Below are 26,490 nucleotides of genomic sequence, written 5' to 3'. Positions count from 1 at the left end.
AAAAGGCACATCCTGGAGGCAGTCAGCCAGCGCCTCTCCTCCTCTCTGGTGTCTCGAGGCACACCTGGAATCTTGGGCAGCACACAAATGTGCCAGGGCACACAGTTTGCGACATACTGCTCTAGACTATGACTGATCATAAGAACATAAGAATTGCCGCTGCTGGGTCAGACCAGTGGTCCATCGTGGCCAGCAATCCGCTCCCGCGGCGGCCCTTAGGTCAAAGACCAGCACCCTAACTGAGTCTAGCCTTACCTGCGTACGTTCTGGGTCAACAGGAACTTGTCTAGCTTTGTCTTGAATCCCTGGAGGGTGTTTTCCCCTATGACAGACTCCGGAAGAGCGTTCCAGATTTCTAGCACTCTCTGGGTAAAGAAGAACTTCCTTACGTTTGTATAGAATCTGTCCCCTTTTAACTTTAGAGAGTGCCCTCTTGTTCTCTCTACCCTGGAGAGGGTGAACAACCTGTCTTTATCTACTAAGTCTATTCCCTTCATTATCTTGAATGTTTCGATCATGTCCCCTCTCAGTCTCCTCTTTTCAAGGGAAAAGAGGCCCAGTTTCTCTAATCTCTCACTGTACGGCAACTCCTCCAACCCATTAACCATTTTAGTCGCACTTCTCTGGGCCCTTTCGAGTAGTACCATGTCCTTCTTCATGTACGGCGACCAGTGCTGGACGCAGTTCTCCAGGTGAGGGCGCACCATGGCCCGGTACAGCGGCATGATAACCTTCTCTGATCTGTTCGTGATCCCCTTCTTAAACATTCCTAGCATTCCGTTCGCCCTTTTCGCCGCCGCCTCACTTTGTATCTTTGTAGAGACGCAGCCTTTTCAACAACGCTGCAAATAATATGTACAATGAGCTAAATCACCACGCTATATTTAAGGCTGTACGTCTTCCAGTAAGCCCTAGCATTCTATTAGTGCTACCCAAAGTCTTGTCACACTGCCTACTACTACTAGTGCTTTATTTATTTAAATAACTTTTATTGAAAATACCATAATACACAGGCCCAGAGAGTTCCCAACAGAGTATATGAGAAGCAAATAAATAAAAACAATTTATTTACTGATTTTAAAACATTTATATTCCGCATATCACAAAAGTCTATGCGGATTACAAAATACATCACAACAAACAGTTGCGTATTAAAATTACAATAAAATACACTTTTTTCCCTTCATAAATTACCAAAACCTTCCTCAAAAAGATAAGCCTTCAAGCCTTTTCGAAAAGAAAGAAACAAAGGAATCTGATGCATCACGTCTGGAAGCGCATTCCACAGCCGTGAGCCCGTGACACTAAATACCCTGGAGCGAATTGTAGCTTTTGTAATAATCCGCAAAGCTGGAATTTCCAAAAGTTGAGACATGGATCGCAAAGAACGGGAGGGAATATACTGTATGATCTAATCAAAGAACCCAACACTTACGGCAACATGTCCCGGAGAGCTTTAAATACCAACACTAAAATTTTAAACCACTGCTTTTTATCATTTCTATAGCACTTAGAAACGTATGCAGTGCTGTGCATTTAATGTGCAATACATGTTCCTTGCTCAGAAGAGCTTATAATCTAATTTGGATAGACAGAACATATAGGGGTTGGGGGAATTGCTCATCAGATGGTTTAATAGTCACTACTATTAAATACTGGCCTCACCCTCCACCACTGATAAGTTTAAAATATATTGGCTGTTATCTTTCACATTTCACAAAATGGTGGCACGTCAAAAGCGTGTTGGACATTGCCACGCTGACAATCCTGCAGCAATATCTGCGCGCAGGATGAATGCACGGGGCCAGTTCTGCCCCTTTCACGCCTTACCGTTCTGAGGGGGGAACCCACACCACACTGAAAACTCCCGAAAAACTCCCGAACAGCGAGAGGACAGATGTTTTCAATGTACTGGGGGTTCCCCCTTCCAAACCTCCCCCTAACGGGAATGCGACAGTTTTAAGTGTACTGCGAGGGTTTCCCCACCCCCTTCAGAACGCTAAGGCGTGAGGCGTGAAAGCAGCGAAAGCGGTGGCACGCATTTGTCCTGCGTGCAGATGTCGCCGTGAGATTGTCGGCACGTCAATGTCCTGCCCGCTTTCGTCAGTGTACCTTTCAAAACAATAACAGTAGATGACAGCAGATAAAAGGCCTGCATGGTCCATCCAGTCTGCCCAACAAGATAAACTCATAGGATAAGGTATGATGCGATTATACTGTACATTTGCATGTTCAATCTTTAATTTGTCCTCTCCATTTTCAGGAACAGGCAATAGAAGTTTGCCTGGTACCGACATTGCTCTCCAATGACTAAAGCTGTCATCGAAGCCCTGCTCCAGCTGATCCAAATCTGTCCAGCCATTATCAAAGCACAGACCCAAAAAGTCTGCCTGGTACCGGCTTTGCTTCCCAATTCCAAGTTCAAATGTAGTGACAACTTTTGAATTTGTAGACAACGTTAAGCCATGCATGTAACTCCTCTGAAACCTCTACACCTTCTGGGAGTGAAACCACCTATGGCATAGTTTTCAATTTCTCAAATGTGTGCAAGCCTCAGTGGCACAACGAGCCCACGTGCCATGACTGGAGTTCCAGTTGCTACTGCATTTAAAAGTTTCAGCCAAATGTTTTTTTCCTAGCCTATCCTTAGTGCTGGATCGAAAGGCAGAGGATCCAAGAGTGAGAGGAAAAACAAAGGTCCTTCTAGCACCATGCATGAAAGAAGCAGGACACACCAGTGTATCAGTATTCACCAGAGCAGCAAAAATAGACCTCCACCTCTCAAATCTGCTGATCAGGACGCCCAACTACAAAACATTCAGGAAAGAACTGAAAACCATGCTATTCAAGAAATTTGTCAAATGATCTAACCAAACCGTATTGTCCCTTCCCAGATCCTGACGCATACTATAGCTACCAACCTTGTAATCTCCCTAGGAATGCCCAGGCTAATTTCATGTTGTAAACCGCCTAGAACGGAAAGGTATTGGCGGGATAGAAGACATCAATATAATGCAATGCAATGTTGAAGTGAAAGATTTACCATATCATAGCTATAAGTCGCATCCCCCCCTAAAGAAATTGAATGCTGCAAGACAAATCCACAGTGTATATGAACAGCTTCATCTCTGTACCTGTATAAACTGTCTCTAGTCACAGTGATCGCTTAAATTAGTCCTTGAGAATGTCACACAATGCTGTAGCATTGTTCTTTCTTTCCACTAATATAGTGGCCATTTGACAGAATGCTCTTTGGTCCGTAGTAAAAACGATGAGAAAAGCAAAGCAAACACCTATATACCCTAGTTATGAATAATGAGAAAAGCAAGGTAAGAAACTAAGCATTTGGGAAGAGACGCAGAAAAAAAGAGAAGGGAAAAATGAACCCACAATACGCTATGAAAAAGCAGAGGATAAGATCTTGATAGCAAATGATCTGTGTTAGGAGATAACAAGTAGATGAGGATCTCATTATGTTCTGTAGCATCTCTGCCATAGCCGTAGAGGCCTCTAGCCAACCAGTGCAATGTGAAATAATAACTAAAATATTCTGAAAAATCTGGAGGACAAAGCACTTATTTACCTGATTAAGAAAAGTGAGTGTTGCTATGTTACATAAGAAGCAGAGTTCCAGAAGTATTCGTTGTATAATCCACTCAGCAACCTGACACATCATTTTCTTATCGCCCATACAATTAAGATCACCAATACACCATCAAAATTCAACAGTATGGTTTATTATTATGGCTGCAGCATAACCCCACCAAACATTCATAATACATGCCAAACAGCAAAACCATGCAATATAACACAACTTCAACAGTAATCCTTTCAAAAACCTGGATGACTTCCCTTAAAGCCCATTTCTTTAATGTTAATTTAAATAAATACCATAAGAGAACCTTTGACCAATCCTTGAATCACCTTCATTTCCAGGCTTCTCATAAATCTAATCTAATCTAATCTAATCCTTAGGTTTGTATACCGCTTCATCTCCACGTTCATAGAGCTCGCCGCGGTTTACAGTAGGAGAAATAGGAAGGAACTACAACAGAGGGTTAGAGGTAGAAGTGTGAAGAAAATTTAGAGGACTTGGGATGCCAAGATATAAGAGTTTCCTTGATTCCTAAGTTGGAGGGAGACTTACATTTTTTGAGAAAAGCCAGGTTTTCAGATGTTTGCGGAAAACTTGGAGAGAGCTCAAGTTCCGAAGAGGGGAGATAAGGTTGTTCCAGAGCTCAGTGATTTTGAAGTGGAGGGAGGTCCCTAGCTTTCCTGTGTGGGAAATGCCTTTTAGCGAGGGGAAGGATAGTTTTAATTTGTGGGAGGATCTGGTGGTATTAGGGTTTGAGGAATTCCAAGAAAGAGGGATAAAGGGAGGGAGAATACCATATAGGATTTTGAAAGTTAAACAGGCGCATTTATAGTGGACCCTGGCGATTATCGGAAGCCAGTGGAGCTTGGCCAGGAGCGGGGAGACATGGTCAAATTTATTTTTAGCGAAGATGAGCTTGGCTGCGGCATTCTGAATCCGTTGGAGTCTGTGGAGGTTTTTCTTAGTTAGGCTTAAGTAGATAGAGTTGCAATAGTCCAATCTGGAGAGGATGATGGATTGGACAAGGAGGGTAAAATGTTTTTGATGGAAGCAGGATCTAACTTTCCTCAGCATGTGAAGGCTGAAAAAGCATTTTTTTAGCAAGGATTGGAGGTGGTCATTGAAGGACAATGTGGAATCAATGATGATGACCAAGACCTTGCTCGAAAACTCAAGCTGCAGAGAGGAGCCAGAGGGTAGTGGGATGGAGGTGATTAGGTGATCTAGTTTTGGACCGAGCCAAAGAAGTCTTGTTTTGGACTCATTCAATTTCATTTGCACAGTGTGCACAAAATGTGCACAAAAGTCTCTTTCAGCTGAAAGGAAATTCTGGAATGAGGGTGCATAGGATTAAGGTGAAAGGGGATAGATTCAGAAATATCCTCAGAACATACTTTTTCAGGGAAAGGGTGGTGAATGCTTAGAACAGCTTCCCGTTGGAGGTGGTGGAGTCAAAAAGCTTGGGACAAGTATATTAGATCTCTAAGGAAGAGGAGGGGATAGTAGATGGCATGGTTAGGCAGACTAGGTAGATAAAATAACACTTCTGCAAGGGTTAGATGTAAACTCTCTGGTGGTGTAATAAAGACAGAGTGCAGGTTAAATGTTAGTTATCAATGGAGGAAAAAGCCTTAGACAAGGGCCCTCCCACCTCCACAATGGTGGAATAGCGGTGATAAGGCGTTCACCTCACTGGCTCAAAAAACCTCCTTAAACTTCCAAAACACTGCACTGTTATAAAGTTCAAAAATGAATTTACTGAATGATAGATGAAAAAAAACATCTTATCAACTTTAGATGATCGGTACACCGACGGTGGCCAGCGTATCACTTTACAGCTACCTCAGGGTGTAACGTCTCTGATCAAAACTTGTAAACGGACGCAACAAGCGTCTCAGACATCCAAAAGACTAGGTAGGCCATATGGTCTTTATCTGCCTTCATTTCTCTCTGTTTCTATGTAATACTATTTAGTCAAAGATCTCCTGCTGGATGAAAATTTTTTTAAAAATTTTTTTACACCAATTGATAAAAAAACTTGATAAAATTTAAGGGTGATCTGAACTACAAGCCTTACATGAGTAATAAAAGCAATACCGTAAATGAAATAAATCTACTGGGAACAAATTAGTAGGAATTTTACAACCTAAGTTATGAGTGCGCAAAACACTGCTGTGAGATATTTTTCAAAATGTTATTTATCTCTTCGTTTTTACTATTGACCAAGAGGTTCCATGTGTTCTTATCTAAACCATAGCACCTCTCCAGCATGTTATAAAGAAGAGGATAACATATTTTTTGTTCTACTCAATAAGTGACAGAAAACTTTTTTCTGTCGACTGATTTTATAGCATCATACGAGAGAAGAACAGGAAAAGAATTTAAGAGAAAGAGGAAGTTAAAGGAATAGGCTAGAAGAGAAAAGAGAGTACCTTCAAAAATGATTGGAAAAATGAGAACATACACAAAAAAGGAACAAGTAGGAGTGAACTGTACAAAAATTTTTTTCAGTTTTTCTTGATTGGTAAACATTTGGCTCACACCTATTTTTAAAATATTTTTCCATCCTTGGATATCAGGTAGACACAAAGAAGCAACTGAACATGCAATCTAACAATCTGATTATTATTTAACATCACAGGCATACTCCAACTTGTAAATTAGAATTAAATTCTCAAGGTAAAAACAATTCTCTAGAGCCAACAACTCCATTTACTAAGGGCTCCATTTACTAAGGTGCGCCAGCGTTTTTAGCGCACGCACAAAATTACCGTGCGCTAAACCGCGAGGTACGCTTCTAGAATAACGCCAGCTCAATGCTGGTGTTAAGGTCTAGCGCACGCTGCAATTTAGCGTGCGCTATTCCGCGCATTAAGGCCCTAACGCATCTTTGTAAAAGAAGCCCTAAAAGATGATGCTCCTTAGACATCATGAGGGCCTCCTGTGCTCACATTTAGTGAGACAACCACAAGTGAAGCCATTCTGTGAAACCAATCCTGAGCATTAAGCACAGTTACTTACCGTAACAGGTGTTATCCAGGGACAGCAGGCAGATATTCTTAACGCATGGGTGACGTCACCGACGGAGCCCCGGTACGGACACTTTTAACTAGAAAGTTCTAGTTGGCCGCACCGCGCATGCGCAGGTGCCTTCCCGCCCGACGGAGGAGAGCGTGGTCCCCAGTTAAGATAAGCCAGCTAAGAAGCCAACCCGGGGAGGTGGGTGGGACGTAAGAATATCGGCCTGCTGTCCCTGGATAACACCTGTTACGGTAAGTAACTGTGTTTTATCCCAGGACAAGCAGGCAGCATACTCTTAACGCATGGGTGACCTCTAAGCTAACAGAGAGGGAGGAGGGATGGTTGGCCATTAGGAAAATAAATTATGTAACACAGATTGGCCGAAGTGTCCATCCCGTCTGGAGAAGGTATCCAGACAGTAGTGAGTAGTAAACATGTGAACTGAGGACCAAGTGGCAGCCTTGCAGATTTCCTCGATGGGCGTGGAACGGAGGAAAGCCACAGAAGCAGCCATAGCTCTGACCCTGTGAGCCGTGACAGCACCTTCCAGTGAGAGACCGGCCCGAGCATAACAGAATGCAATGCAGGCAGCAAGCCAGTTGGAAAGCGTCCGTTTAGAGACAGGGCGACCTAGACAGTTAGGGTCGAAGGATAAAAAGAGCTGAGGGGACGAGCGGTGAACCCTGGTACGGTCAAGGTAGTATGCAAGGGCACGCTTACAGTCCAGCGTGTAAAGCCTGCTCCCCAGGATGAGAATGGGGCTTAGGGAAAAAGACAGGCAACACAATGGATTGGTTGAGGTGGAAGTCCGAGACAACCTTGGGAAGGAATTTAGGATGGGTACGCAGAACCACCTTGTCATGGTGAAAAACAGTGAAAGGTGGGTCGGCAACCAGTGCCTGCAGCTCACTAACCCTCCTGGCAGAGGTGATGGCAATGAGGAAAAGCACCTTCCATGTCAGAAATTTGAGTGAAGTAGTGGCAAGAGGCTCAAACGGAGGTTTCATGAGGGCAGATAAAACCACATTCAGGTCCCAGACGACTGGAGGAGGCTTCAGAGGTGGTTTGACATTGAAGAGGCCTCTCATGAACCGGGAAACCAGTGGATGAGCCGTGAGAGGTTTTCCGAGGATAGGCTCATGAAACGCAGTGATGGCACTGAGGTGGACTCTGATTGAGGTAGACTTGAGGCCAGCGTCGGACAGAGAGAGCAAATAGTCCAGTACAGTTTCCACCGCCAATGAGGTGGGATCGTGGTGATGCAGTAGACACCAAGAGGAGAACCTGGTCCACTTCTGATGGTAACATTGGAGGGTGGCCGGTTTCCTGGAGGCATCCAAAATGCGACGGACAGGCTGAGACAGATTCTCTGGAGAGGTCAGCCCGAGAGAAACCAAGCTGTCAGGTGGAGCGAGGACAGATTGGGATGTAGTAGAGACTGATGCTGCTGCGTAAGTAGAGTAGGAAACACAGGAAGAGGAATGGGCTCCCTGGAGCTGAGCTGGAGCAGGAGGGAGAACCAGTGTTGGCGAGGCCACCGAGGAGCGATGAGAATCACGGTGGCTCTGTCCCTGCGGAGTTTGAATAACGTCCGCAACATCAGAGGCAGTGGAGGAAAGGCATAGAGGAACCAATCCGTCCAGTCGAGCAGGAATGCATCCGGGGCCAGACGATGAGGAGAGAAGAGTCTGGAACAGAACTGGGGCAGCTGATGGTTGTGAGGAGCTGCAAAGAGGTCCACCTGAGGAGTGCCCCAGCGAGCAAAGATGGAGCGGAGTGTGGGAGGATCCAGAGTCCACTCGTGAGGTTGAAGGATGCGGCTGAGATTGTCGGCCAGGGAGTTCTGTTCGCCCTGGATATAGACAGCCTTGAGGAAGAGACTGTGGGCCGTGGCCCAGGTCCAGATGCGGATGGCCTCCTTGCAGAGGAGGGGAGATCTGGTGCCGCCTTGCTTGTTTATGTAGTACATGGCGACTTGGTTGTCTGTGCACAGGAGAAGAACCTGAGCGTAGAGAAGGTGCTGGAAGGCCTTGAGAGCATAGAACATGGCCCTGAGTTCCAGGAAGTTGATGTGATGCTGACGCTCCTGAGGGGTCCAGAGTCCCTGGGTGCGAAGATCTCCCAGGTGAGCTCCCCATGCATAGGGGGAGGCATCTGTGGTTATGATCATGGAGTGAGGGGGTAGATGAAAGAGTAGACCCCTGGAAAGATTGGAGGAGTTCAACCACCATTGAAGAGATTGCTGAAAAGACGATGTCACAGAGATGGGATGAGAAAGAGGATCCGTGGTCTGTGACCATTGGTTGGCCAGCGTCCATTGAGGTGTCCTGAGGTGGAGTCGCGCCAGAGGAAGCACATGGACTGTCGAGGCCATGTGGCCCAGGAGGACCATCATTTACCAAGCTGGAATGGAGCGACGAAGGAGCACCTGACGGCAGAGGTGGAGCAGAGTCCGATGGCGGTCTGAGGGGAGAAACGCTCTCATTAGAGTGGTGTCGAGGACGGCTCCAATAAACTGAAGTCGCTGTGTGGGAAGCAGATGCGACTTGGGGTAGTTGATCTCAAATCCCAGGAGGTGGAGGAAGGAGATGGTGTGCTGAGTGGCTTGAAGCACAAGAGGAGACGTAGGTGCTTTCACTAACCAATTGTCCAAGTATGGGAACACCTGGAGGTTGTGGGACCTGAGAAAGGCCGCCACCACAATGAGGCACTTGGTGAACACCCTGGGCGATGATGCGAGGCCAAAGGGTAGCACTTTGTACTGATAGTGACGGTGCTGTACCTGAAATCGAAGGTAGCAACGTGAAGTCAGATGGATTGGAATGTGAGTGTAGGCCTCTTTGAGGTCTAGGGAACATAGCCAGTCATGTTGAGAGAGAAGAGGGTAAAGCGTGGCAAGGGAGAGCATTCTGAACTTTTCCTTGACCAGACACTTGTTGAGGTCCCGGAGATCGAGGATGGGATGGAGGTCTCCTGTCTTTTTGGGAACCAGGAAGTAGCGGGAGTAGAATCCCTGACCCCTTTGGTCTGGGGGGTACCTCTTCGATGGCATTGAGAAGAAGGAGGGATTGGACCTCCCTCAGGAGGAGAAGGGATTGGGAAGAGTGAGAAACAGACTCTATGGGAGGATTGTCTGGTGGAAGAGTCTGGAAGTTTAGAGAGTAGCCGTGGCGAATGATGTTGAGGACCCACAGGCCTGATGTGATGACCTCCTAACGGCTGAGGAAGAGTTGAAGGCGTCGTCCGATCGGCTGAGGAAGAGGCAATGATGGTGGGAGACTGGCTATGCCCTGGAGAAAAGAGTCAAAAGGGCTGAGATGGTTTTGACGGAGGGGGAGGCTTGGCAGATTGGTGGGATTGTGAGCAAGCCTGAGTTTGATGATGTTGACGAGGTCGGCGAGGCTGTTGTTGAGGCGGGTTGAGAGGTCTGGCCGAGAACCTGCGTTGGTAGGAAGACTGCTATCTGTAGGGGCGAGCAGGTGGAGTCTTCTTCTTAGGTTTTATCAGAGTATCCCACCTGGTCTCGTGTGCCGAGAGTTTCTGGGTGGTTGAGTCCAGGGACTCCCCGAAGAGTTCATCACCAAGACAAGGTGCGTTAGCCAGGCGGTCTTGGTGATTAATGTCGAGGTCAGAAACTCTCAGCCAGGCCAGGCGCCTCATGGCAACAGCCATTGCAGATGCTCGAGAGGTCAATTCAAATGAGTCATAAATGGAGCGCACCGTGAATTTCCGAAGTTGGAGTAAACTGGAAATTTGTTGTTGAAAAGCAGGAACTTTACGGTCAGGAATGTATTTTTGGAAGGAGGAGAGTTGTTGCACCAAATGCTTCATGTAGAAGGAGAAGTGGAAGGTGTAATTATTATCCCTGTTGGCAAGCATTGAATTTTGATAAAGGCGCTTGCCAAATTTATCCATCGTTTTGCCCTCTCTGCCAGGAGGGATGGAGGCATAAACACTGGAGCCCTGGGTTTTCTTTAAGGTGGACTCCACTAGAAGAGATTCATGGGGTAGTTGAGGTTTGTCGAACCCCGGGATAGGAATGACCCTGTACAAACTATCCAGTTTTCGAGGGGCTCCCGGTACCGTGAGAGGGTTTTCCCAATTTTTGTAAAAAGTTTCCCTTAAGATGTCGTGGACGGGTAACTTCAAAAATTCCTTGGGGGGTTGTTTGAAGTCTAAGGCATCGAGGAAAGCCTGGGACTTCTTAGAGTCGGATTCCAATGGGAGAGAAAGAGCCGCCGACATTTCCCGTAGAAATTTGGTGAATGAGGACTGTTCAGGTTTGGAACCGGTATCGACCATCGAGGGTTCCTCGTCCGTTGATGAAGCCTCATCATCAGTAACGGGTGGGGATTCTTCCCATAAGTCCGGGTCCCTGACGTCGGTGTGTGCAGGACGGGACGGTGGTGTGGATGGCTCAGTGTGGAGAGTCTTAGAGAGAGATTTGCCAGAGCGCATTGAGGCGTACCGGGGGAGGAAGATCGGTTCCGGTCCCGGTCTCGGGGGGACCGGTGTCGGTCTTGATGTCAGGGAGGGTCGGCATCAGAGTGTGATTGCACAGGAGGATTGAGTGGTTCAGCCGCGAGCACCGGCATGGACGTGTTCAATGGTACCGATGGGGTCGACACCGGTGGAATGGTGCGAGGCTCGGGCCGGTCCGGTACCGGAAGGAGTGGGGCCAACATTGCTGGCAACAGGCGTTGGAGTTGCTGCTGTAGTTGCTCCTGCAATTGGCTTTGGAGTATGGCCGCAATGCGGTCGTCCAGAGGAGGCACCGGTACCGCTGTTTTCTTTTTCGGTACCATAGGTGCCGCTCCATGCCCCGGCGATGAGGAGGCCGATGACGAGGCACTCACCGAAATCGGGGCGGAGCGTTTGCGGGGTCGGCGTGATGCCGGGAGGACCGGCGTCGCCGCTGTGGCAGGAGGGCACTCAAGGGAAGTGGAAGGCTTCTTAGCCGGCTTACCTGGTGCTAGTGACCCCGAGGAAGGATCAGGCGTCGTCGAAGTAGTCGGTGCCGACTTTTGCGGTGCCGTCGACGGCGCGGCCGATTCCATGGCAGATCCGGTGCCGAAAAGTATATTCTGTTGGATCTGTCTATTTTTTAATGTACGTTTTTTCAGAGTAGCACAGCGGGTGCAGGTGTCAGCCCGATGCTCTGGACCCAGGCACTGTAGGCACCAATTGTGTGGGTCAGTGAGAGAGATCGGGTGTGCACACCGCTGGCACTTCTTAAAGCCCGGCTGAGGGGGCATGAAGGGAAATATGGCCTCCGCAAAATCAAAACCCGAGGCTTGTATGGTGGCAACAGGCCCCGCCGGGGCCGGCCTGAAAAATAAAGAAAAAGAAAAAGCAAAGTTTTTTTTTTTTTAAATGGAAAAAGAAAACCGAAGGGAAAAAGAACAAAAAGTAGAAAATTTCGCGAGCGGGAAGGCAAAAATAGATTTTTCAACAGTCGTTGAAAACACATGCGTCTTCTTCGCTCCGCGGAAACGAAGAAACTGGGGACCACGCTCTCCTCCGTCGGGCGGGAAGGCACTCGCGCATGCGCGGTGCGGCCAACTAGAACTTTCTAGTTAAAAGTGTCCGTACCGGGGCTCCGTCGGTGACGTCACCCATGCGTTAAGAATATGCTGCCTGCTTGTCCTGGGATAAAACCTATACAAGGAGAAGTACAAAGTTCTTGCATGTTTTAAATTATTTTTTAAAAAACTACATTTTTTTACAGAATGAGTCTCCAGAAGCGATTCTCCTCTGTAGCCCAACTGGGACGGTCTTACTTATTTCATTGAACATGCTAAGAAGAAAACAGAAATTCCATTCTGGTGCTACCATATCTCATCAGAAGTAAAGTTGTCATGAAAAAAAATAAATTGCTTACCAGCATCTCCCATAGAACTGAAGATACTTTCAGTTACAGACATAATAGTACCAGTTGCCTGGTCGTAGCGTCCAATGGGCTCTCCCCGGCTGGCAAACTGGCGGACATGCTGAAGAAGGTCGTTCAGTGCTTGGCTGACCACACTAGCAGCAGCACTGACCTGCTTCAGGAGCTCGCCGTCATCTGTCGCAGCCTGGCAAGCTTTGACACAGTTTTCCACCGATCGATCCACTAGTCTTCCAGCCTCTATCAGTTGTTCCTGGCACACAGGGGAGCTGATGGTGGGATTTACCACCTGTAAAAGAACATTCATCAACATTTACTGAAAATATTACCTAAAAGAATATATAACTCCCCCTTCCCTAAAACTGCATATAGATATATTGTTTATTGTTTGTTTATTGTTTATTCAGATTTTTGATTAAACGCTTTATCGATACTTCAAAGCGTTGTACAGAGTTTAATATAACATTAATACAACATAAAACAGTTATAACATATCTATATAAAAAATTTTTACAATGTTGACGACAAATTACTTACAGGGTAATTATGGGCCCTAAGGCTCCAAAACACAATTAGGAGAGGGGGGGGAGAAATACAATTGATATAGAAAAGCGTGAGAGACATTCAAGGAAAACACGAAAGGGACTGGGAAGTTAAATGAAATAGTAAAAGCTGGTATAACTCAGAATTTAAGAAATTTAATTAAAGGCTTCTTTAAAAAGAAAGCACTTTAATTTACTTTTAAAATTTTTTAGATTTTCTTCCATTTTTAAATCTAAAGGGAGATTATTCCAGATCGTTGGGGCTGTTACAGAGAAAATGGATGTCCGACGAGTGCCAATTATTTTTAAAGATGTAATATTGAGATTGTTTTGAGATACGGATCTTAATGCTCTCGGTGGATCATGAGGAATCAAAAGTTTATCTATGAATGCTGGTGTATGGGACTGTAAAGTTTTAAATGTTAATAGGGCGATTTTATAAGTTATCCTGTAAGAGACAGGCAACCAGTGAGCATTTTGAAGTAATGGTGTAACGTGATCAAATTTCTTTGCGCCGAAGATTATCTTGATAGCTGTGTTTTGGATAAGCTGCAAGCGTTTTGTCTTTATGATAGATCCCTTTTAATAGTGAATTGCAGTAATCCATTTTTGATATTACAAGGGAGTGAATCAAAATATTTAGGGAACTAACGTCAAGTAGCGGTGCCAGTGATCGGATCATTCTTAATTTATAAAAACAGTTTTTAACTAAGGCACTAATTTGTGGACGAAATGTTAATTTATTATCTAATAGGATACCTAATATTTTAGTAATTGTAATTGGAGCTAGAGCGTTATTTTCTATGGTGATCGGAGAAATTAGTTGAACTCCCTCTTTACCGGGGGAGAGGAAAGTGTTAGTTTTTGAAATATTTAGGGAGAGTTTGTTGGAGTTTAACCAGTCATGAATTTTATTTAATTTGAGATTTATTGATTGAATTTCTGATTGGCTATTAGGTTCAATAGGGTGCAATAATTGTATGTCATCCGCGTAAGCATAAACAGTAAACCCTATTGATTGGCAGAGAGTCAACAGAGGAGCCAAATAGATATTAAATAAAAGAGGAGATAAGATGGAGCCTTGGGGAATACCTATATCTATATATATTTCTTTTAATTACAACAGTCAGTATTTAATTGGATTCTCAGGCTTATTTGTGCATAACAGTGCCAACTTGAGAGCTACCCATATGAGACTCAAAAAAGCACATAGGAAAATATTTAAAAACATAATAATTTTTACTTGGGAAATAGCACTGTCATGGTATACTTATTTTTTAAATTGAATTCTCCAGATGATTTGTATCAATGAAGCTTTTAAACAGGAGTGACACGATCAGCCCTCAACAGTAAGCAAAGAAAACAAAGAATGGAGAGTGATATGCAAAAACCTTTCTGAAAGTGATTTACTAATGTACATCACACAGTTACTTATATCAGAATGTAAACATTTTAAAACATAGGGCAAGGATTCAAAGATTCCTTAAGGCAAGAATTAAATGCTTAACTTTGTTCACTGACACCTCAACAAAACTATCCTAATTTCCCCCCTAAATTCCAGAGAATGTGATAATTAGCTGCATTCATTCTTAGCTTATCAGGAAAAACTGTCAGCAAAACATTGACAACACTGACAATCAATGGAAGTAGCCAAGAGGTTAGAACAAAACTTGCAAAAGCTTTAAAGATATTGGTCGGACAATATATGGCCTGCTTGAACCTGAGTATTAAAACGATTGTTTGCAGAAAGTAGCTGAGCATTGTAATGAGCCAAACCATCAATATATTCAACCAATGTACAGGCATCAGGGCATTTTCTTCAAAGCCTCTCTTTATGCCTCAATTACTACTTCTGTCCTCTTAATTGGGAGCTGAAAACATTCAAAGACTTTTCTAAAGAGCTATACTATAAATCCCCAGCAGCAGTTCCATCCAACTCGGTTAATAATGCCAACAAGTGGTAAACCTAAACAGCCGCCTAACCCGAAACCTCTCAACTAGAGTAAGGAGAACCCAGACTCCATTCACCTACCCCTCACTCAAAGGCACAAAACGCAAAAAGCTATATGACAACCTACTTGCTACACAGGCCACGAAAATTGACCCCACCATATCCAAGCTGCTGACCACAACTACGGACTACAAAGCGTTTCGAAAAGATATAAAAACCATACTATTCAAAAAACACATCCCAATATTATAATCTACCATCATCTTCTCTCCCTTCATAACCTACTGCAACTCACAACCAACTGCAACTTCGTCCCCATAGGCAACATCTAATCTAGCTGCATCGGGCGTAAAGCCAATTCATATCTAGAAACACAGTCTCCCCAAATACCGAAAAAATCAGATATAGCAACCTAGGAACAGACGATTTTTTGGTAACATAAGATTATGTGTTGTAATATTATGTAAAGTAACATAAGGTTATGCGTTGTAATATAACATAAGGTTATGCTTTGTAATATCATGTAATGTAAGTTATGCAATGTACTGGAATAATAAGGTAAAATAACATAAAATAACTCTACGTAAAGTCTTGTAAAGTTATGTAAGATAAATTATGTAAGATAAATTATGTAAACTTAATGCAAGTTATGCAAGCACGGTAAGGACAATGTAAAGTAACACAAAGTAACTCCACGTAAAGTTATGTAAAGTTATGTACGTAAAGTTATGTAAAGTTATGTACGAAAAGTTAAGTAAAGTTAGGTTTGCAAAGTTTGTAAAGTTATACAAATAATTGTATTGTCATCGCCTGGAAATGTCCAGCCATCTTCTAATGTAATCCGCTTAGAACCGCAAGGCACAAGCGGAATAGAAATCACTAATGTAATGTAACTACTGATATGCTCATGGTACGACTGTCTCTGATCAAATACAGCCCCCTAAATAGTGGTGACTGTCTGGAGAGTATTACCTTTAACAGTGATGGGGGAGTCGCATTTAAGACCTTCTTTCCATGGAAAGATCATTACCCTTGACTTGGTGACATTCTGAGCAAGTCTACTGGTATCAAGCCATTGATGAATTTGTTCGAGTTTCTTGGTGATAGAAAGAGCTTCTAGAGGGTTCTCAAGTGGCTGTAAAAGCTGGATGTCTTCTGCATAAACGAACACATTAAACCCAGTGGATTGGCATAGTTGCAAGGCTCCTTTTCCTCCATACCGGGGAAGGAAAGCCCACCATTTTGAAGAGATGGGGGCCTGTTGGCCAAAGGGAGTAGGCATCCCTCCGGCAAGCCATCATAAATAAGGTAAGGGGGAGGGAGTAGGGGGGTCATTGGAGGCACGGGGGGTATCTGGGGGAATTGCTTGGTGATGGGAGTGGGCATCTCTCCCGCTGCCATGGGGGTGTGGGGGGGGGGCACGGGGGGGGGTTGCTTGACTTTGGCAGTGAGGGAGTGGGCATCACCCCTGCCGATCTTAGATTTGGGGGTTTTTTTTCTCTAATTTTTGCATTTATTCTGACATGTGACCATCACTATCACTAGTGATGGAAACATTCAAATTTAATGACTCTTTGTTACTCTCCATCAACCTCACTTGTATGTGTGGTTTTTGGAGAATGACTCACCTTTTTGAAATCGCTACAATAATGGCTGCGACAGCAGCCCATCCAATTTTATGCAAAGTTTTAAGAATCTAGCCCTTAGTTTTTTCTCATACGAGAGGGTCAGTGACTTCCTGAAGATCCCAAAGTGAGAGCTGGGGGGGGGGGAGGGGACAGAAGCAGAGATTACTGCTCTCCTCTCTTCCACTTTGTCTAGCTTTCTCTTACCTTGGCACAAGCTACAAGCTGAGAGGTGGACAATGCACACTGTGTGGCAGCAGCAATAACTTTGTTCTGCAGACCCATATCCTCAGCAACCTGAGCTACGTTCTTAGCTTTGAGCACCAACATGGCTGCAGCATTTGCAACGGCTTTTGCAAGATTCATCAAGACTTCCTGGTTAAGAAAAAACACATGTAAATCACAGGCATCATATTAGATGTTTGTTTCCTTGCTCCTATAGTGTTTTCTTGTAATGATGTATTCTCCATTTAACATAACTCCAAAATGTGCAAAATATTATGCAAACGAGACCACTTTAATATGGATAGATTTTTTGTAATCTAAGAACAAGGTCATGGGCCGATTACTTTGCCATTTGTGTGGTTCACAAACTACAGAGTTGAAGCCTGGTTGACTGGAACAGTCAATCGTCCAACATAAATGTTATTGCCCTACATTACAACAAATGAAATCTGAATTTAAGGAGCCCTTTTCATAAAGCTTAGCATGCACTAAAGGCCAGATTCTATAAGCAGCACCTAGCCAAATTCTGCGCGCAACTCCAAGTTTGTTAACTGACTAATTGGCATTTTAGTTGAAAACACCATTAAAAGTCAATTTAAAAACATTAATTTAACTTTAATTTAAGTTGCATATGGAATTCAATGTGGCACCAATGACGCCTACCTGAAAAGTGGGTGTGGTTAGGGGGAGGAGAATAGGCATGGTACGATTTAAGTGCCGGTAAATTCCTGGCCTAATATACCAGTGCCTAAGTCATTCATTTATTCATTCAATTTTCTATACCGTTCTCCACGACTGTCCTGGTGGACTCACAGTCTAATGTACCTCAGGCAATGGGGGAGTGACTTGCCCAGGGTCACAATGAGCAGCATGGGCCTGCACACACAATCTTAGGGTTCCTAGGTTGTAGTTCCAACCACAGTGCTGCATTCTCAGACATAGTATGGTAACAGATAGCATGGTAAACTTAGACAAGATGGCAAAACATAGCCAACAGCATGCTAAAACATAATATGGTAAAACATGAAATGGTGAGATATAGCATGGTGAGTACGGTTTGCCAAAACAGCATGACAAACAGTTTTACAAAGCATTGTTAATATAGTATGACATGACTTGGCAAAGTGGTAAGGCAAGCGTGCATGACAAACATAGCATGGAGGACATGGAACAGCAAACATTGTGCTGCAACCATGGCATGAGAGATTGTAGCAAGGCAGACAGTGTGGTATACACAGTATGGTAAATATGGCATATAGTATAGTATAGGAGGACAGTGGTGAACAGTATGACATAGTGTGGTAGAACATTGTATGATAGAATGTGGTATGGTCAGACATAGGATGGAGCTCATCAGCTTGTGAGACTCAAGATAGTGGAGTATTCGGGGCCCTTTGTCAGAGTGTCCAGGGGATCTGAATTGGTACAGGATCCAGTGGAAGAGGTGTGTTCTTAAAGCTTTCCTGAAGTTCAGTGGGCACGATAGGTAGTGTGAGTAAGATATTTTTTGGGCACTCTCAAGGTGGAGGGCACGTCCCGAGGGCGCATGTAGTCGCTTTTCGTTTTGCGAGTGAAGCGGTCTATTCTGGGTGTAGAGCAGAAGTTTGGAGGCCATATAGGCTGGAACCATGTCATGGAAGAGTTTGTAGGTCATCACTAGGCCTTTTGAATATACATCGTTTGTTGATCAGCAGCCCTGATTCTGTAAACGGCCCCTAGCGGTTCATTAACAGTCGTAGGTAATGCCAGGTGCCATTTATAGAATCGGCCCCTAAATGCTAACAAGCCTATTTTATACCTAAGGGGACTTATTAGCATTTAGTATGCGCCAATTTTGTTAGGGTAGAGTAGCTTTAGTAAAAGGGCCCCCAAGTGAGAGTTTGAGTGCTTGTTCATATGTGGGGGGAAAAAAATAACCCAATGCACTTCACAGTTGTTGTTTTTTTTCTGAAGTTGAGAAATCCTCAGGCATGAGCCCTTTATGTGTTATTCTCATATTATACTGGGGAACGTTAACAGACTCGCATCATATCTAGCTTAATCTGCAGAGTCAGTTGATCTCAATTTTCACTGCATTTGATGTTGCTAATGGTTACACTGATGCTGGTGATCCAATTAAAAACATCATAAAATACAAGAAACGAACACATGAATGCTCTTAATATGGAGGGAAGCTTTTGCTGCAAAATATGATGTTTAAACAATGGTTCTTTTTCACTGGAATCTTAATCTATTAAAAAAAAAAACATGCATGTCATGCTAAAGCACAGAAATCTCCATAAAAAAGTCTAATTGAACAGTGTTATTTAAAGCTTCCATACAACATTACAAAAAGTCATTAGCAATCAAGTTAGACATTACAGAACACAAGAAAGCAAAGAACCTAGATATGAATAGGCAAGAATATAATGCAATAAACTTGCAATCTTAGATAAAAGGAAACATTTCAATATCACCTCAATCAAAATGTAATTTTAGTACATTTAAAATCTTTGTAAATAGTTAGCTAGTTCTGGAAATATTTTTCAGAAGTTAATTTATGGAGGACTAATTTCTTCCACAACTCTCCTATAATTTTCTTGGATGAGAGAATCATTATTATTAAAAACCAATTCATACTACTCAAATGTTTCTTTTTTTTTTTTTCTTTATACTACATTTCTTTTTAAACAATATAAAGCAATTTACAATCAAACACATTGTATAGCAGTCTATTTGGAATGCCAACTCAAAAGTCTCCTGTACCCACCCTGCCCCTTCCCAACGGTCCTCCCACCACCATCCCTAACCTCAAAGTATATCTTGCTTATTCCCTCCCATTCCCTTAATATGTGGAATCAACCCTGCTCCATTCTACCCTTAATATATTGGCTTCTATCCTGCGACTTTCAGTTAAAAATTGTACAAAAGCAAGGAATACATATAATCCTCCTCAATCGTCCAATCTTTGTCACAATGTATACCATTCTATCACCCCCACCACTTCCATTGGCGTAATAAGGGGGGAGGGGGAAGACTACCCTGGGCACCGTCTTGATGGAGGCACCAGCATCTCTTCTTCTTTCCACCACCATAGTCTTTGTTGTCCATTCAAGACATGCCTTCTCCATGAATGGAATACTTAGTAGTGCCTTGCTCGTAGATCCAAGGATATAAATCTGTTCATAAATCTTCAATATCTGGTCATGTAAGGCTTTCAAAGTGAACATTATCTTAAATAGCACTTTAAAAATGCGGTGGTTGAAGCTACAGCCTCAGCACCCTGGGGTTGTGGGCTCAAACCCCGCGCTGCTCCATGTGACCCTGGGCAAGTCATTTAATCCTCCATAGCCCCAGGTATGTTAGATAGATTGGGAGCCCACCGGAACAGATAGGGAAAATGCTTGACTACCTGATTGTAAAACCGCTTAGAAAGCCTTGATAGGCGGTATATAAAATCCTAATAAACTTAAAAAAAAAAAAAACTTTAAAAATTTTTTTGAGAAGTTGACCATTAAATATGAAAATTTGAAATTTGAGACTGTATAGTCCATATGAACGCACACTTTTTTGTATAAAATTTATTTTGGCTTTTTGTGACAACAGTTTAAAAATACAACACAGGTGGAACCTTCTGTCCCTCCTGTATTGGTAATCTGAAGAGAATCCTGCATACGTCTTGTAGTTTGGCAAAAAGGTTCATCTCCTTCTTGAAATCTGTTAGAGCCTTACTTGTAACTGCATTTAATTGTGCTTGTCCAAAGTTAAAACAAGAAAGAAATGATCTAAACTGCTTTTTATAAATGCTATAGAAGCAGTAAACATGACTTCTGGACACTAAACAAGTCAGACAGCAGGGCGTCTCATTACATTAATGTGCTGGGTTTATTACTCGTGCAACAGAAAAATGAATTTACTTTGAAATACAGTTAGCAACTTTTTTTTTTTTTATACTGGTTAAAAATCTAGGAAAAAAATGTTTGCAGTCTGAAATGTTGTGGGATGTAGCGGAATTACCCTAGTAAATATTCTTAGCCAATAAGACAGTATTTTACTACCTGAAAACGTTCATCAACTTCATTCTCTCCTATCTGCCTTAGAAGATCTCCGCTGGCTTGTCCAATGCTTCCAGCTGCAGTTAAGACAGTCTGACGAGGCTACCAAAGAAAGAAAACAATGAATTCAAGGGGTGATTTCCAGCAGCCCTAGTAAGCGTTCTAATTCCTGGCCACAGTTTCTAAATTAAAAGCGTGTATTCAGTAGTGCCATAACTGCGCCTGGTAATATCTATTTAGTTTTCTTGGCTCTGAACATAGAGCTTATCTGTGTCGCAACTGAATGTTGCAACTATATAAATATCTGTGATTACTACTTTTACATCTCCCCAACACTTTATGGATAGTGTCAAAGCAGGCTGACATATTTTCAACCCAATGCTATCCGTACAGTGGCCAAAATATATGGATAGCAGGTATACTCTTAAAAATTTTTTTTTTTTTTGTTAACAACTTTTTATTGAAGTATTTCAAATACAAAAAATATATAAAAAAAAAATACAATAAGCTGCAAACTCTCAAGTCATACACATAATAGAGTTATACGAGATTGACATCAAGTCCTTCCAAAATTCATCAAGAGGAGCCCAAATTCTAGTAAACCTGGCAATATTACTTTGCTTGAACGCTATTATTTCTTCATATTTCCTGATGACACAGAGGGGATTCTACCACTCATGAAAGTTAAGCCTAGCATTATCCTCCCAATTACAGGTGATATGATGAATAGCTAAAGCAATCATAAAATCAAAATTTTTTTGTATAATGGTGGTATTGAGATATCAGGATTAGAGGAACGCAGTATGATGGATTTATTTATAATACAGGGGCAACTCATTATTATCCATGTGTATTATAGAAAGAATTCTGGACCAAATACCCAACCAATAAATTTGTAGGCTAGGACATGTATAGAGGAGGCATACGCTTAGTGGGCCAAAATGAATAGGCAAAAACAACCAAATCCCTGCTATGCCTGACAATCTATACAAAAAGAGTTTTCTTGGGAGGGGGAGGGGAAATTAAAGTAGCTTTTCTTCGGTTAATGGAGCTGCAAAGAATATAGGAAAAACACAACAGAAGATAACGAATACTCCTATTGAAACTAAACTAGGAGAATCATTAAAATCTGAATTACCTATTACAGTTGGCTTTTAAGGGTTAGATATAGTGGAGGGCTCGCCTTTTTTTTTTTAATAACACCTTAAGATATCCATGCTGATCTATCTATATCAAAAATTAAACCACTTAGGATGGAAAGTATTAGATTACAAAAGAGAAAGGATTTTACGTCAAGTGCATGCCAACCTCCATGTATAGATAATCTTGTAATTATGGTAGTGCTCTTAAATACAAACCTTTACGATTAATTTGCATAGAAGAGCATAAGATGCACCATAATGGGTCAGACAAAAGGTTCACCTAACCTAGCATCCTCCCTGCCATAGTAGTCCATCCAGATCATTAATCAGAATCCCTTCCCCCCTTAAGCAGGTAAATTGGTGGCCCCACCAATTATACTGTTTATAGTAAATCTTATAAGAAATGTTCTATCAAACTACAATCTATTCCATCTTTCAGAAAAAAATGTTTCTTGATATCAACCGAGATTCTAGTTTCTCGTCATGGCTCCCACTCTTTGGAATTCTGTACCACTATACTTAAGGCTGGAAATATCTATTAAGAATTTTAAGTCATAGCTGAAGGTCTACTATTTTACAAAGGCATTCGTGCATCCACTTTGTAGTCCTTTTATTTTCGAATAACATGGTTATTTTATATTTTTACCTTTTACCTGTTTCCCTTTATGTTTTTCTCAATGCATAATTGCATAAAAGCATAATTGTAAATCTCTCTTTCTCTTGTCAACCAAACCATGTTTTGTCAAACAAACTTGTTGTGTCAGTTTTTAGTGGTTTTTATTGTAGTTTTTATTTTGGTTTTCCCCTGGGTTTTGTTTTGTTTTTTAAACTGTAAACCGCTTTGGTTTAACTTGTTCTGTTAATTAATTGCTGTATATCAAATAAATATAACTGTACAAAGATGAAGAGTTTCAAAGCATCACCTCTTCTGATGTAGGCTGAACAGCTGTCAGCAAATCAGATACGGCACCAGCTAGGGTCCGAGCAGCTTTCAGAAGGTTGTCTCCGCTTTTGACTTCATCATCCATCAGCGCAGCCAACATCTTCACACCCTTTGACATCTCCGTCAAGTTGGAGGAGATAGTTGTGATCGCACATCCCACTGCTGTGTAGTCTGTGTCAGCCGGGTCACCTGCAAGACGGAATCATTTGCTAATCTAATTTTGGATTATGGCAGCCCTTCATAAAGCACTTTAGTTTGTTTTAGGATAAAGTCTTGTGAAAAAATGAATTAGAAATTAGTTAATCAATCAAAGCAGAACTTCAGTGAAAATGGTTATTAGACCTAGAACCAACTTGAACAGAAAATGGTTTGAGCTAAAAAACACATCTACTGTATAAGATAAAATATTACAAACAATGAAATCAAACATAATGAAAGCACAATATAATCAAATTATAAATCAGTTTATGCTTATCCTATAACAGAAGAGTAGACGACAACAACAGGAAACAGCTAAAAGCTTTTATAAACCTGCAGGTTTTGGCTTTCTTACAGAAGGATAAATAATTAAGAAATTCCTGTGCTCCCAAAGGTCATCTGTTCCAAATTTGATTGCATTTTTCAATGTATTGATCCATCAGAGTAAATTTAAGTTAAACAGCTTTACAAGTAAAAACAGTAAGGGGAGAAGCGTGGAAAGAACTCACAGAATGATTGGAGGAATAGGTAGCAAACAAGTTTTCCAAATAAGTAGGTGTCATGTGAATAGATTAAAAGTATTTGGAAAGCAATAGTGAGCCAATGTAATCTCTAAAAATCGGGGATCACCCTATCCTTGCAGCTCATACTAGAAATGGTCTTTGCAGCATTATTTTATACCAGCTGGAGGCACTGTAGACACTTTTTTTGCAGGTCCAATCATAAACTCGTTATCGTAACACAACCTTGACAAAACAAAGGCCTCGTTACATTTTTCAACTGGCCCATGAAATGAACAGTCTGCCAAACAAAACATAGTTGTGCAAAAAAGATTTAATGAATCACATGGATCTGTGGGAACAGTGATGCACTATCACCAAGCAAAACCCTTAAATCTTAGGGAGACTCCAGTAAAGTACTAACAACTCCAATTAAATCGGGTAACGTTATCAAAATATCAGCCATACGAGGAAACGTTTCCATCAGGAGTAACAGAACTCTTTGATGAGTTAATATTCTCACACTGAAAATCAACTTTTGTTTATAAGGTAAAAACACCAGCTACAAATTTTCTACTAGGGAACGACTGGTGACATCATCCAACTTTTTTGAAGCAACTGCAGATCAAAAAACATTAATAACAAATTCAAACTTCTGGGGACCAGAGAAGTCAAAAAACTGAGGAACTTCTTGATGCTATACTTAAAGGTCACTATAATTTTAACAGGTTTATTCTAATGAACATAAAAAGTTCAAATAATTTTTTAGTGACAAGGAAAGCAGATTAAAAAAAAATATATATATATATATATATAAGAAATTTATGGATGTTTGGGAACAATTGACTAAGTTCTGTAAGGAATGATAACTGATTTTATTTTATTGACCCTTAAGAATACACATCCAGGGTGGGTGGGAGGGGGAGGGTTTGCTTTGGAATTTCATTTGAGGAATATATGGATGGTTTCCTTTAGGTATGTACTTTTTATGATTATTTGGGGGGGGATAGTTGTGCATAAATGTCTATAAGTTTAATGTGCATTTTGTGTAATATTATGTATATTGAAATTGTTTGTTTGCACAATGGAAATTTAATAAAGATTAAAGGAAAAAAAAAAAATCAAATCAAAACATACACAAAATGACAGATAGTTCTTTGCCGCTCACCTGCTGTAAGATTGACCACAGAAGCGGTTCCTGCCGTGATTGCATCAACCTGAGAGTGGATTTCATGCTTTGATTCGTCTACCTTGTTCTGAACCCAGACTCTTGAAGCCTGAAAGCCGCACCATTACAAAAACATAATTATCATGTTTGTTATAACTGATAAAATGGCACAAGACAGGTTTTTTGTACCGTGTCAAAGAATGATCTTAACCATGCCTTTGAATTTACTTTTATTTTAGAAATAAATTTATAGACCAGAAACTTTTTTCCACAATAAACACCTACACACTTTCAAAGGTTTATATATCTTTTTTTTTTTTTTTTTTTTTTTAGAATTATAGATGGATTATGGCCTGGATTCTGTAAATGGCACCTAAATCAGCCGGCACCTTGAAAAATAGTGCCAGCCACTGTCAATCACGCTTAGGTGCTGTTAACAGAATTGCACCTAGGTGATGGAAATGTAGGTCAGGATTTTAATGAGCTATACTTGGACACAAATGTTTATCACTTATATGAAACAATATCCAGAAGTAAGCAGTCAAGAGGTATAGTGGCAATATCCAATATATACAGCAGACTGTAAAATGCACCTAGGAAATCCCAGAAATTAACATAAGAATTGTCATATTGGGATAGACTGAAGGTCCATCAAGCCCAGCATCCTGTTTCCAACAGTGGCCAACCCAGGTCCCAAGTACCTGGCAGAAACCCAGAGAACAGCAACATTCCAGAGCTGAGATTGTGATGTCATAATGCCTCATTCCACCATGCTTAAAAGCCAAACTCATCAGTGATGTCACAATGGCTTGATTGTCATATACTTGGCTCACATAAGAACATAAGAATTCCTATAATGGGACAGACTGAAGGCCCATCAAGCCCAGCATCCTGTTTCTAACAGTGATCAACCCAGGTCCCAAATACCTAGCTAAATCCCAAATAAATTTTATGCTGCATATCCTAAGAATAAGCAGTGGATTTCCCCAAGCCATCTCAATAATGGCTCAGTTTACATTCTCTTTACCAATTTTCAAATGACTTTCGTTCTATATTATATATTATGTGTGCATAATTTTAAGCTTAGCGTGAAAAGATGTGCACACAAGTTATAGAATAGTGTCAATTACAAGTCTAACTTAATTAGCAGGTCCTTGCTGCAGTTAATTGTCACAAATTTGTAGCTACTCACATCTGTTAGTGTGCACATGCTATGTGTGTGTTGGGGGGGGAGGTGAATGTGGGATGGATATAGGAAGGTCAGGGTTCCAGAATATTATTAATTACACACCTAACTTACAGCAATTAGGTGCTTGCATCTACACCAGCCAGTGAGCTAAACGCTCATGTCATCCTAATTCAGCATATAACTCTGAACTTACACCAGAATTCTATAACTGGTGCAACATACATTAATTGCTGATACAGAAGTCGCACTTGGCTCACAGTATCCCAGAGCCTACCTTTAGGCGACCTATAAAGTATTATTCTCTTTATGCTTTAACAAAATTTAAAAAGATCATTCCCTCAATATTCAGATCATGGGAGATAGTTGGCAATCTCCTGTGATCTGTGATGATACTGGAAATTAAATGCTGATACCATATCCGGTGACCGGCATTGAATTTACAGTCTATTTTTGGCCAACCGAAGCATAGC

The 26,490-nt window shown here is 41.9% G+C and overlaps 1 protein-coding gene across 2 annotated transcripts in view; it reads right to left on the bottom strand.

The window, feature by feature from the left end:
* The window catches only part of TLN2 (talin 2), a 572,423-nt gene that overhangs the window by 263,087 nt on the left and 282,846 nt on the right, over positions 1-26,490 (bottom strand). For both annotated transcript variants that reach the window (XM_033920311.1, XM_033920312.1), the window contains 5 exons: positions 24,832-24,940; positions 22,946-23,154; positions 20,884-20,982; positions 16,829-16,996; positions 12,498-12,792 (listed from right to left, as the gene is read on the bottom strand). In XM_033920311.1, the coding sequence (XP_033776202.1) occupies positions 12,498-12,792; positions 16,829-16,996; positions 20,884-20,982; positions 22,946-23,154; positions 24,832-24,940 (880 nt within the window). The remainder of the gene's footprint in view (positions 1-12,497; positions 12,793-16,828; positions 16,997-20,883; positions 20,983-22,945; positions 23,155-24,831; positions 24,941-26,490) is intronic.

Source organism: Geotrypetes seraphini, chromosome 14 (genome assembly GCF_902459505.1).
Source record: "Geotrypetes seraphini chromosome 14, aGeoSer1.1, whole genome shotgun sequence".
In the NCBI taxonomy this organism is placed as follows: domain Eukaryota; kingdom Metazoa; phylum Chordata; class Amphibia; order Gymnophiona; family Dermophiidae; genus Geotrypetes; species Geotrypetes seraphini.
Note: the sequence above shows the minus strand (reverse complement) of the source record. Positions and strands in the feature narration are given on the sequence as shown.